Here is a 14,056-nt window from a genome sequence, read left to right as displayed (position 1 = left end):
AGATACAATAACTATTGATAAAAACACAAATCTGAGGAAAAAGAAGGAAGAGTGAAGTGTGAGGCAGATTCATTATTCAAGAGGAAGGTACAAGTAAATGCTCCTATGAAAACACCACATATCAAAGTGGTATTTGAAATAAAGTCTAAAAGCCTGCCTGAAGTACTGGAATACTAATTTAAAAACAGTGCTGCTAAGAGCAAAGAGCTGATGGTCTTCAGTAGCGATAGTACTGATTTCCTGATTGGATCACATTATTACTTTGTGTCACAAGGGAAATGACATGTCTCAAATTGCGCTTCTTAGCTTGAAGGAGAAAATGTATAGTCTGTAGAACAGTCAGGTTTATAACCAATTTCTGCTCTAGAAGAGGCAAAAAAAACACAAGACACCCAAACATTTTAATTTCAAGCATGTCATTTCTTATGATTCTGGCTCCTTCCTTTAGTTCCCCAACTCCATAATTCTTTGGCTCCACAATCCACTGACAATACCCATTTTTTCACTGTTCCTCACCTACCTCATATTTCCAGCTCCTTTCTTACACATCATCATGATCACCACATGTATACATCAGCATTGCCCCTGCTCCTCTCTTAAGTCATTACATTCATGTGAACATTAATCCTACTACACCATCTGTCCTCACTCTCTCCCTCTCCAAGAAAACTGTTTCACTATAACTCTGTGCCTTGATTATTGTAGTAGCTTCCTAACTGGCTTCCTTACTAACATCCTTGCCTTTTCTATAGTCTATCTTAACACTACAATTAATTCTTAAAAAATTATTGACACATTTCTAAATGTTAATAAGAGTCGGTTACTTCTTCTTAAAACATTTAATGACTGTTGATCTCATGCAGCATAAAGGTCACTGACTTTATAATGGTCCGCAAGATTTTACAAAATCTAGCTATTTCTTATCTTATGTTCTACCACTCTCCCCTTTTCATTCTTCTGTAGCCACCCTGGTCTCATTGCTATTTCTGAAACATGCCAGCGAACTCCTGTCTCAAGGCCTCTGGACTTGTTCAGGCTTGCTCTCTCACTTCCTTCATGTCTTTTACACATCACTTCAGTGAGGCCTTCTTTTCTATTTACTTTATTTTATTTACTTATTTTTTGCTTTACTTTTCTCATAGCACTTATCACTATCTGACCTGTATATATTTAGTTTATGAATTGTTTCTTGCTTCTAACTCCCACTAGCATTTAAGTTCCATGAGAGCAAGCATTTTATCTGTTTGGTTGATTGTTGTACTTACAGTGCCTCTGATGTGACTGATACACAGTGGACAAACATTTAAATTATTTATTAAATGAATAAATAAAAGAACTAAGTAAAATACATATTTTTATCTGGGCTATCTGTTGAATGGATGAAATAGGAATTATTATGTAATTTTTAAATGATATTAAAACAAAAACTTTGAATAAAAAATAATTGGATTGAAATATAAACTTAAAGTTACCATAAACTTATTGTCCAAGAAGAAAGATAATGTTTTGCTTTCGAGAATTCTTAATTCAGTCAACATATAAATCTGTTCTCATAATTTTACCCCTTGAGAGAAATCATCAGCAGTGTTCTATTTTCTGATGTTTATAACATTAGAAGCTTTGCTATGAGAAAATAAACATTATCCAAAGTCAATATAAAAGTTGGAATACCCTGAATCACATATAAAAATTCAGAAACTGGAAACTTATACAGATATTTTCAGCTTTAAAGAATGGAAAATATTAATTTTTACTTGAATTCAAATATAATTATCTAAAGAAATTTCTATGCTATAACTTATGAATGATGACTCAAGTGCTAATTAAATCTCATATTTTAAATGTAGCAATACTTAAATATATTAAATGTACTTAAAGGTATACTTCTAAAAAGTTGAAACAAAAAATTTTAAGTTATATCAAAGAAAAACAATTTGATTAAAAGAGATGAATGAAATAAACCTAGAGAAAGTAAGGCAAAGGGGAGAAACTATTTAAAAGACATCATCTGTTCTAAAAATTTCTATTTTGGTACAATGAATCATATACAGCATTACTTAGACTTAAGAATTTAAATAAGACATCAGAAACCAAAAATGTTAGTTCATAGAAACACTCACCTACAACACCATTCAATACGACCTTCGCCCTCGCAAGTTTTTGCCCAATGATTATCTGCCAAATTTTTCATTGCAACAGCATATTCACAAAGAGTTTCCTCATCCTCACAATGTTCTCTCCAGATCTTATCAAAATCTCCCACTAAAAACAAGGAAAAAAAAAAGTTTACTTAAAATATGTCAAGCTCTTAAGTTTCAGCATAATCTAAAATTATTATTTAAAGATGAGTGTAAGCAAAGTCATGAAGCAAAATTTCATGAAGTTTAAAACTTTATAAAATTTGAAGCTCTTTTATGCAAATAGATTCACCATTTTAACCATGATGATTTGACAAGCAAATAAAATTTACCATTTTAAACAGATTTGTGACGCTAGAGCTCTACATATTTATCAGTGTCCTGTATTAAAAAAGGTTGATAGGTGAGATGGCAACATACATTAGCATGCAAGTTAAACGTTTGCATTGATATACCTGGATTTGCTCTAGGAATACTACACTTTAAAAAATTATATTCCTAGGGCAAAATGTTGCTAGAGAAATTACCCTGGAAACCTCTCCAAAGTTTTGAGTCTATATAAGATGAATAAAAATTGTAAGGTGACTACATTATCTGGCCACAGCATTACTTCCATCTACTACCTTTTTCTTTTTAATTAAATTAGTGATCACATTTAACATGAAATTTGAAAAATCAATGTGAGTTCTAACGAAGGTATGAAAATGCCACAGCCAAATAAATAACATTAAAACAATTACAAAGGTAAAAAAGTAAACAAAAATTATCAATGTGGCTTCAATCAATGCTCTTAGACATAATTTAGGTTCTCTTGCCATGTGCTCAAGTACAGGCAATTGTTTAGTGACACAATAAACTTAGAAACATAAATATGACAACCAAATTTGGGGGGTGATAATTATATTAAGTTCTTTCTCCAGGCAAGACAATTAGTTTCAGTAAGACTTGGGTTTTTTTTTTTTTTAAATAGAAAAGGAATTATAATAGCTCAAACTTAACAGTACTTATCTATTAAAAAAGTTGCAAACCTTTATTGGTTACTTTAAGCACCCAGTTCAGCAGGTACAGAGTTGAAAACCAAACTATTATCCTTCTAGTTTGACCAATACAAGAAAAAGCAATTAAGGGTACAAACGTGCCCTCACACACACACTGCTCAGTTAAGATGAATGTGTATCAGTCTCAAACTTGGTCTGAATATTCCTTTTAAACCCACAAAGGATGAAAAGCTGTTTCTTTTCTGTGTGAGATTATGTTCTTATACAGTAATATTTTCATTAATCACTAATACTTGTGTAGTAATAGGGCTCTCATTTGTTATATAGCAGACTGGCAATAAATGGCTATTAGAAATGGCAACCCACTCCAGTGTTCTTGCCTGGAGAATCCCAGGGATGGAGGAGCCTGGTGGGCTGCCGTCTATGGGGTCACACAGAGTCGGACATGACTGACGTGACTTAGCAGCAGCAGCAGCAGCAGCAGAAACAATACTTGTATAGTAATAGGGCCCTCAATTTGTTATATAACAAACTGGCAAAAACTGGCCATTAGAAACAAGCAGGCAAACAAACTTTTCTAAATTCTCAAAGAAAAACTCTCCAGTTTTAGTAACATCTTTCAGATGTACTTATTAAGTCTCTAAGTAGGACTACAGGAAGTACAGTCTTTGAAACAAATACACTGATTAATGATTCTTCAATATTATCTATTATGTTCATAAAACTATTCCTGACTTTACTCATCAGATTTAATGCCAAATGGTTCATTAAGGTACAGAATCATTTTCAAGATGCTTTATCATTACTTGAAATGGATATTGTCAATTCTTTTTCAATAACACAAGAGACAACTCTACATGTGGACATGACCAAATGGACAATACTGAAACCAGACTGATTACATTCTTTGCAGCCGAAGATGGAGAAGCTCCATACAGTCAGCAAAAAAAAAGACCTGGAGCTGACTGTGGCTCAGATAATTAGCTCTTTATAGCAGAATTCAGGCTTAAACTAAAGAAAGTGGGGAAAACCATTAGGCCATTCAGATATGGCCTAAATCAAATCCCTTATGATGAAACAGTGGAGGTGACAAATAGATTCAAGAGATTAGATCTGGTAGACAGAGTGCCTGAAGAACTATGGACAGAGGTTCATAACACTGTATAGGAGACAGTGACCAAAACCATACCAAAGAAAAAGAAATGCTAGAGGGCACAGTGGTTGTCTGAGGCAGCCTTACAAATAGCTGAAGAGAAAGAGAAGCAAAAAGCAAGGGAGAAAGGGAAAGATATATTCAACTGAATGCAGAGTTCCACACAATAGCAAGAAGAGATAAGAAAGCCTTCTTCAATGAAAAATGCAAAGAAATAGAGGAAAACAACAGAATGGGAAAGACAAGAGATCTTTTCAAGATAACTGGAGGTATCAAAGGAACAGTTCATGCAAGGATGGGCACAATAAAGGACAGAAACAATAAGGACTAAACAGATCCAGGAGAGATTAAGAAGAGGTGGCAAGAATACACCGAACTGTACCAAAAAGGTCTTAGTGACCTGGATAACCACGATAGTGTGGTCAACTCACCTAGAGCCAGACATCCTGGAGTGTAGAGTCAAGTAGGCCTTAGGAAATATTACTATGAACAAAGCTAGTAGAGGTGATGAAATTCCAACTGAGCTATTTCAAATCCTAAAAGATGATGCTGTTAGAGTATTGCACTCAACGTCAGCAAATTCGGAAAACCCAGCAGTGGCCCCAGGACTGGAAAAGGTCAGTTTTCACCCCAATCCCAAAGAAGGGTAGTGCCAAAGAATGTACAAACCACTAGACAATTGTGTTCACTTCCATGCTAGTAAGCTTATGTTCAAAATCCTTCAAGTTAGGCTTTAGCAGTACTTGAACCAAGAACTTTCAGATATAAAAGCTGGATTTACAAAAGGCAGAGGTACCAGAGGTCAAATTACCAACATTCACTGGATCATAGAGAAAGCAAGTCAATTCCAGAAAGACATCTACTTCTGCTTCATGGACTGCGTGAAAGCCTTTGATTGTGTGGATCACAACAAACTGTGGAAAATTCTTTAAGAGATGGGAATACCAGACCATTTTACCTGTCTCCTGAGAAATCTGAAAGTGGATCAAGAAGCAACACTTAGAACTGGACATGGAACAACTGACTGGTTCAAAACTGGGAAAGGAGTACAGCAAGGCTGTATATTCTCACCCTGTTTATTTAACTTATATGCAGAGTACATCATGCAAAATGCCGGGTTGGACAAGTTACAAGCTGGAATCAAGACTCCTGGGAGAAATGTCAACCACCTCAGATATGCAGATGATACCACTCTAATGGCAGAAAATGAAGAGGAACTAAAGAGCCTCTTGATGAGGGTGAAAGAAGAGAGTGAAAAAGCTGGCTTAAAACTCAACATTCAAAAAACTAAGATCATGGCATCTGGTCCCATCACTTCACGCCAAATATAAGGGGAAAAAGTGGAAGCAGTGATGGATTTTCTCTTCTTGGGCTCCAAAATCAACGCAGATAGTGACTGTAGCCATGAAATTAGAAGATGCTTGCTTCTTGGAAGGAAAGCTATGACAACACCAGAGAGTATATTTAAAAGTAAAGACATCGCTTTGCCGACAAAAGTCCATATAGTCAAAGCTATGGTTTTTCCATTAGTCACGTATGGATGTAAGAGCTGGACCATAAAGAAGGCTGAGCACTGAAGAATTAATGCTTTTGAACCTTGGTGCTGGAGAAGACTCTTGAGAGTTCCTTGGACAGCAAAGAGATCAAACCAGTCAATCCTAAAGGAAATCAATCCTGAATACTCATTGAAAAGACTGATGCTGAAGCTGAAGCTCTAATACTTTGGCCACCTGATGCGATGAGCCAATTCATTGGAAAAGCCTCTGATGCTGGGAAAGATTGAAGGCAAAAGGAGAAGGGAGCAGCAGAGGATGAGATGGTTAGATAGCATCACTGACTCAATGGATCTAAGTTTGAGCAAACTCAGGAGATGGTGAAGAATAGGGAAGCCTGGCATGCTGCCATGGGTTCCAAAGAGTCAGACTTGACTTATCAACTAAACAACAATTATCCATTCTAAAAGACCCTTTTGTTTGAACATGTAAGTTTCACTGTCCTATGTAATGTACATATTACAAGTAAATACATAAACTTACTATATTTTCTGGTAATAGAAGTCATTCAAACAAAGGTTCTATAATCATATATTTTTGGGAAAACCTATGTTTAACTTAAAAAGATTTCCTTTTTTCAAGACTTAGTTTAGATTCTACAGAAGGTACAACTAAGGGAGCCCTAGGAGACCGGAGTGAGGGAGTTGGGGAGAACAAGTTAAGGGAGGAGAAAATGCTAATGCAAGGATGCATAGTTGAGGCTGCTGCTTTGGACAACATGGAAGCATAGAGTGTGCCTCTGGAATTGTGCACCCAAGGGATGGGAGGCTAGAGCATTCATTTTACAGTTACTATCCCCCATTAATTAAGAGTTGCTAACAATCTGTACTTCTACTCTACACTAAGGCACTGAAAAAGGGGATGCCCTCAGTGGGCTCCAGCAGTTTTGGAAAAAGCTGAAAAGAAAGCAGCATTTAAATGGGGATTCTGTCAGGGCTAGTCCCTCTGAGCTCACAGTATCTGACCATCACACCTGAGGACCAATGTTATGTTACACTCCTAAGCCACCAAAGGCAACTACTATAAATTCTCTGAGTCCTTACTATGTCATTGTATACTGTGAAACTATATTCAAAATTCTCTTAAATGCTGACAACTTTTTATGAAGTTTTAAGGCTTACAATTAATATTTGCTCTACTAAAATTTTGAGGAAGGATTCAAATTTGTCTGTAAGCCTATAAACTCTAACTGTTTGCAAACTTCAATTTAATGTTTTCACTAACATTTAAGAGTCTCCAGATTCTCCAAGTATGTTGATACTGAGACTAACATGATTAATAGTACATTTAAAATATAACCAAGACTAAATGCAATTGTACATAATTTTCATTTTCTTTACCAGATTTGCTGAAAAAGTACTCTATGTTTAATACTACAGAGAATAATAAAGTTAATGAGCAAGCACTGGCATCAAACAAAAGGAAGAAGACATGTAATAAAATGTGGTATCTGTTCTCATAGAGATATAAACCTGACATATTCCCTATGGTTCACATAAGCCATTTCAGACCCAGAAGTTTTAAATCATGTATTTATTCAAGTTGTCAAACCCCAACTACTAGGTATGACACTATGCTGCATGTCTGGTGGTTACAAAGTTGAACAAAAAACATAGCCTTCAGTTACTAGAAAATTCCACTTTCCAGAATACCCATGAAAACTTATTTTTAAAATAAATTAATTTATTAAAAACAGAATGGGACAATCCCATGTTTTTCACAACAGTCCACTGTTTTGTTTTTACACCATTCAAAATGATGCTGTTTATGTTTTAAGTAGTATATTTTCAAAATAATTTATGATTTGTGTTCTAAAAGTCAAAAAAAGTTAAGGTTGACCAGTGAGCTGCATATGCAGAGAAGTATGGTGAAGCTCAGTTCTGAGGATTTTTTGTTGTTATTGCTACCTTTTAGTCATTACGTCAACTGGACTTAAAAGATGATCTTATTTAAAAGGATAATATTTCTTTATCAAAAGGTAAATCAAGAATGAAGAACTTCCTGAGGTCTGTGTCAAAGATCTACTCAACAAGAAATGCTTAAGTATTTTATTTAAGTTCAATCAATCAGTGCCTTTGAGTAATTAATAATTAGTCTTATAATGATTTTTATATACTGGCACTTGTGACAACTCAAAATCATTGTGATTAATAACCTATTTTCTTATTTCTTATAGGCATCTATAAAAGGAGAGAGAGAGAGAGAGAAGAGGGGAGGGAAGGAAAGGGAAGAATTGCACAGAGAAATCTGGGCAATTCAAAAATTATATTTAGATGTTCTGCAGCCTAACCTGAAATTAATCATTAATAAACATTTTCTAGTCAGACTAAAATAATAAATGTAGAGAAGACATCAGTATTCATTTGTTTAAATACATCATTTTAAGATCAAGTTAAAGCTCTGCCAAATTTTTAAAGTCCCATGATTGTCTCATAAAATTCTAAAATAAAGTTTGCATTAACAGGACTATTTATCATATTCTTTCTTTACATTTAGACTTTTAAAAACACTAATTAAAAAACTAATTAATGATTCAAAACACAAGTGATGCCAACTTAAAGTTGTGAAACCAAATTCAGCATGAAAATCAATGAATCAAATTACTCTGAAACTTGGTCTTACTCTCAAGATTAAATTGTAATTATTGACTAAACTCACCTTCATAAGCAAGCCTATGCCACAACTAAAGAATATTCAATATAAGTTACTTCCAATGAAAAGACAGTAACTAGGAAAAAATAGTACATTCATTAGTGGATTAAAAGACAGAGTTCCATGGAATATAAGAAGGAAAAAAAAAGCTCATAGATGCAGATAACTGACTGGTAGTTCCCAAGGGAAAGGGGTTGGGGAGTAGGCAAAATAGGTGAAGAAGGTCAAAAGGTGCAACCTTTCAGTTATTAAATAAATATGTCATCAGTTCAGTCAGTTCAGTTCCTCAGTTGTGTCTGACTCTTTGCGACCCCATGAATCGCAGCACGCCAGGCCTCCCTGTCCATCACCAATTCCCGGAGTTCACCCAAACTCATGTGCATCGAGTCGGTGATGCCATCCAGCCATCTCATCCTCTGTCGTCCCCTTCTCCTCCTGCCCCCAATCCCTCCCAGCATCAGTCTTTTCCAACAAGTCAACTCTTCGCATGAGGTGGCCAGAGTATTGGAGTTTCAGCATCAGCATCAGTCCTTCCAATGAACACCCAGAACTGATCTCCTTTAGGATGGACTGGCTGGATCTCCTTGCAGTCCAAGGGACTCTCAAGAGTCTTCTCCAACACCACAGTTCAAAAGCATCAATTCTTCAGCGCTCAGCTTTCTTCACAGTCCAACTCTCACATCCATACATGACCACTGGGAAAACCACAGCCTTGACTAGACGGACCTTTGTTGGCAAAGTAATATCTCTGCTTTTTAATATGCTATCTAGTTGGTCATAACTCTCCTTCCAAGGAGTAAGCGTCTTTTGATTTCATGGCTGCAGTCACCATCTGCAGTGATTTTGGAGCCCCCCAAAATAAAGTCTGACACTGTTTCCACTGTTTCCCCATCTATTTCCCATGGAGTGATGGGAACCAGATGCCATGATGTTCGTTTTCTGAATGTTGAGCTTTAAGCCAACTTTTTCACTCTCCTCTTTCACTTTCATCAAGAGGCTTTTTAGTTTCTCTTCACTTTCTGCCATAAGGGTGGTGTCATTTGTATATCTGAGGTTATTGATATTTCTCCCAGCAATCTTGATTCCAGCTTGATATTTGAAAAAAAAAAGAATTCCATTTTAAGTAATTTTCAGATTAGTTTAAGATATTATTACTTTGATAGCAACGATCTTTGTAAGAACCAAGAATAAGAAGCTAAAAAGTCATCTCTTTTTGCTCTTACTCAATAACCTCAAGAACAGTTAGATTACAGGTCCAAACTTGAGTGAACCAATGGAATCTCTACACCTTCTCTTTAGAATGGATACTATTCCTTCTTTCTGAATTAACTTCTCTCATGCCATCTAGAATAGAAAATTTCTTTCTTTCAAAACATAAAAGAATTCCCATATTCTTCAAGAGGGTTTACCTCCCTCCCACTGGATCCTCCCTGGTGGTTCAGATAGTAAAGGATCGGCCCGCAATGCGGGAGACCTGGGTTCAATTCCCAGGTTGGGAAGATCCCCTGGAGAAGGGAATGGCTACCCACTCTGGTGTTCTCGCCTGGAGAATTCCATGGACAGAGGAGCCAGGCTACAGTTCATGGGATCGCAAAGAGTAGGTCACGACGGACGGTAAACAGAATAAATGAAGTAAGCCGAAAAACTCACGACCAGGTGGAAACAAGTTCAGCAGTCTTTCCAAGACATTAAAACAAAGTGATCAGGAACAGATTATTTACAAACATAGTTAAACCACACACAGACCAGCTTTCTCAGTATTTCTGAGCATTTTATATAGTAGCAAACCTAAAGATGGCACAAAAACATCTAAGATGTTTGATGTTGATGTGTTCCTGAGAATCAAACGAACCACCTGAAAAACTTGCATATACACCTAACGTGCTGCTACTAGTCATTTCTCGGATAAGGGGAAAATCCAATATTCTAATGTGTTAAAAAGGTTGGATCTTTCATATACAATGTTATTAACAGAAATATAAGAAGCAAAGGGGGCAAAAAAAAAAAAAAGATAAAGAACAAAAGCTTCAGCAATCCTAATACTGAAGAAGAAAGACACTATAGAACAGTCTAGAAATTAATTCCAGGAACCATTCAATCTTCAATACCCCTAAATGCATTCAAGTGGTAGTAACAATTACACCTTTTATTTTTAAAAGTATGTATTTAACACAAATAATGCTTTCTATATGCCAGATACCGTTTAAGTACCTTACAAATATTAACTCATTTAATTCTAACACCAATCCATTTTGACAGATATTTTACTTTACAGATAAGGAAACTGAAGTACAGAAAGATTAAGTAACCCTCTCAAAGATACACATCGAACCTGGCAGTCAAGTGCCAAAGTCCATGCTCCTGACCACTGTACCACCTTGCTTCCCATAATGAGTTTCTAATTTATGAACTTTCATGGATATGAACAAAGCTTTGCACTGAAGCAAAGTACACTGACTCTACTAGCCACACACAAATGGTCTTTTGTCAGTCAAATGCAATTACTTAGTCTCTGGGTGGTGGTGATTTAGCCTCTCCAACTGCATTATTTGTTAGATTCCTGGCAGCGATTTCAACTCTGGCTGCACAATGGTTTCACCTGGACATATCATTTGATTGGTCTGAAGTGGGAACTGGTCATTTATTTTACTGCTCCCCAGATGAATCCACTGTGCAGTCATGGCTTAAAACCAAGGGTTTATGGCAAGACTGTAAACTCAAAAGCCTGGTGAAAAAATATATAGAGCAACTGAGGCTTGGGGCAAACTGAAGAGACAAATTTAATTCAAAAACAAAACACTGCACGGATAAACGTTTACATTTATAAATATAATCTGACCCATGGTGCATTTTCTGTTTCTTATTGCAAACATATTTATGATGAAAAGTTAATTCAAACTGTAAAACTCTGAATACACCCTATACAAGAGATGGAAAGAATCAAGAAAAGTTAGAATCAGTATCTGTTATTGCCCTGTGAAACAACTTTACCTAAATGCATATCACCACACAGATCTTGTTTAGTGTAAACAAAGGACTTATGGAGAATCTTCTGGGACTTAATTTTTATGTAACTGGGAATAGGAATTTCCATATAAATAGAGGAATTTCTGTATAAATAAGTAATACTCAGATGTCCCTGTAAATGCATGGGGTTCTAAAATAACTTGTGCAATGAGCATCAGTGATTCTACACATAAAGCACAATAAATGAGTACAGTTTACATCAGTGGTTCTCAGATGTTTAGATTTTAAAACCAGCACAAACTTCACCTCAAAAATTTGGGAAGTGAATATTGGGGTTGAAAAATTTTGTGTGTGAAGTTAGAGTATATAAATAAATACAAAGACATATACAAAATTATTATCATACCAACACACACAGAGACACTTACACCACACACAACATCCTTATTAGTTCACATTTTTTGAGAAAAAAATTTTTTTAACCTATACTCACTACTGACAGTTTTAATTTAAAAAGTGGACTGATGTTGACAATATGGACCATTTCAAAAGGCTAAATTAATCTAATACACTCATTTAAGATATGACCATAAATTCATTACAAAAATTCTGTACTGAAAATTAAAATTTAAAAATTATGAATATAAAAAGATTAGATTCAAACCACATGGATATATTCTATACCAGCTTCCTTCTTTTGTGTGTGTGCCTTAAATCTACAAGGCAAGGTGCTAGATACTAGGGACACAAAGATAAAAAGGCAGACTCCTACTCAAGGAACTAAATTTAGTGGGAAAGACAGATAACTGAACTGGTAAGTGCTAACTATTGGCTTCCCAAGTGGTTTAGTGGTAAAGAATCCACCTGCCAATGCAAGGAGATGCAGGAGACGTGGGTTTGATCCCTGGGTCAGGAAGATTCCCCTGGAGGAGGAAATGGCAACCTGCTCCAGTATTCTTACCCAGGAAATCCCATGGACAAAGGGATCGCTACAGTCCACGGGGTCGCAAAAGAGTTGGACACAACTGAGCATGCCGCAAGTGATAACTGCAATAAAGGAAAGGTAATGGTATCTTGGGAGCATAAAGGAGCATACTTACTTACGTAAACCCAGTAAGATACTACTGGTATCTTCCAAGAGTCTATCCTCCGTTATACATTATCATCACTCCATTGGCCTGTTCATCTGCCCTCAAAACTTTAACAGAGGGCTTCCAATCCTTTACTACCAAGGGATACATCTGAATTAAATCATTACCATTACCATATGACAAGCCAACGTGCCTATCTACTCTTTTCTCCATGCCTCCATCTCAACACACACATTTCTAAACTGGCTGGAAATGGCTATTTACATTTTTCCAGGCAAGAAATCTTGGCATCATCATTGACTCTTCCCTTTACTTTCACTAAAACTGTTCACTCTGACTTTCAAAAAGTATTTGACTTATCTTTCTCTATTTTCATGAACACTACTTTTACTTATACTATTATTAACCTTTAAAAAATACATTGGTGTCAGTCTCCTAGCTTATTTTCATCTAGATTCCTTCCTACTTCAGTCTATTGTACTTTAGCTAGGTGTTCAACTCCTTTGCCCACTGTCTAATCTACAGAGTTTTAAAATAATACAGATGCCTGTGCTCCACAAAGTTCCACAGGCGATACTAATGTAGGATCAAGGTTGATACCCACTGCATTTGTTGTTACATTTTTTTCCCCAAAAATCAAAGGATGTATACCAATACTGTTGATTTTTACTGTATCTTTTAAAATGTAAAAATTTCCTAAAAAGATACCTTACTACAAGGTGACTAAAAATAACAAAATCAAATAGTTACTATGTGTCCCTCACTGAGTTTATCCATGTTCCCTTTATCTTCCAGTGTTACCGATTACTGTTTTTTTTTTTCCATTTTTCTTTCCCTGCTAGAAATGCAGTTCAAACTCTCCTAGCGCAACTAGGAGAGTCTCTGTTCTGTGGACAGTTTTCAACTTACTCATTTGGTGATTGAGCAAAGATTCCATCACTAAAAAACAGGGCTTTCAGATTCTGTATCAGAATCAGAAAAGAACACGTGAAGAAAAAAAGAGTTAAACGTCACTTCATTTAAAAAAAAAAAAAAAGTAAAACAAAGGGAATCTGTTAAAGTGTCTTGGGGTCAAAGAGTTGGTCAGTAATTTAAAGCAGTATTGAAAGCCCCTAAAGGAGAAAAAAATTAGGAAAGTGCAACTAAAAACACAGTCTGTTATTCTAATTTTAAAAGTAATTTCAAAACTTTGTTTCATGAAAAAGCACTAACAATACATTTATTCTTTCACTTTTAGACCTTTTGATTTTAGTTTAAAATTATTTCTAATTCAAAGGTTTTTCCCTTCCCCCTACAATTCTCTTGTTTTAGCTGTATGCTAAGGAAAAATCAATCACAAATGAGCAGCTTATCCTAAACTGCTGTTGCAGTACCCTTTGTCTTAAACAAGGAGAATAATTTGAATAATCAATAAGAATTGAACATCTATACTAGGCTATTTAGTAGCTGACTCTTAAAATGCTGCTCAGAGCTGTTAACCTTTGTAACACAATTTTTTTTCCTG

General features: G+C 35.7%; 1 protein-coding gene across 1 annotated transcript in view; it reads right to left on the bottom strand.

The window, feature by feature from the left end:
• The window catches only part of SAMTOR (S-adenosylmethionine sensor upstream of mTORC1), a 75,973-nt gene that overhangs the window by 57,995 nt on the left and 3,922 nt on the right, over positions 1-14,056 (bottom strand). The window contains exon 2 of the mRNA XM_068973457.1: positions 2,121-2,262. Within this exon, the coding sequence (XP_068829558.1) occupies positions 2,121-2,262 (142 nt within the window). The remainder of the gene's footprint in view (positions 1-2,120; positions 2,263-14,056) is intronic.

The sequence above is a fragment of the Capricornis sumatraensis genome, chromosome 5 (genome assembly GCF_032405125.1).
Source record: "Capricornis sumatraensis isolate serow.1 chromosome 5, serow.2, whole genome shotgun sequence".
NCBI classification, from domain to species: Eukaryota; Metazoa; Chordata; class Mammalia; order Artiodactyla; family Bovidae; genus Capricornis; species Capricornis sumatraensis.
The sequence above is the reverse complement of the archived record's forward strand: the minus strand, read 5'-3'. Positions and strand labels throughout refer to the sequence as shown.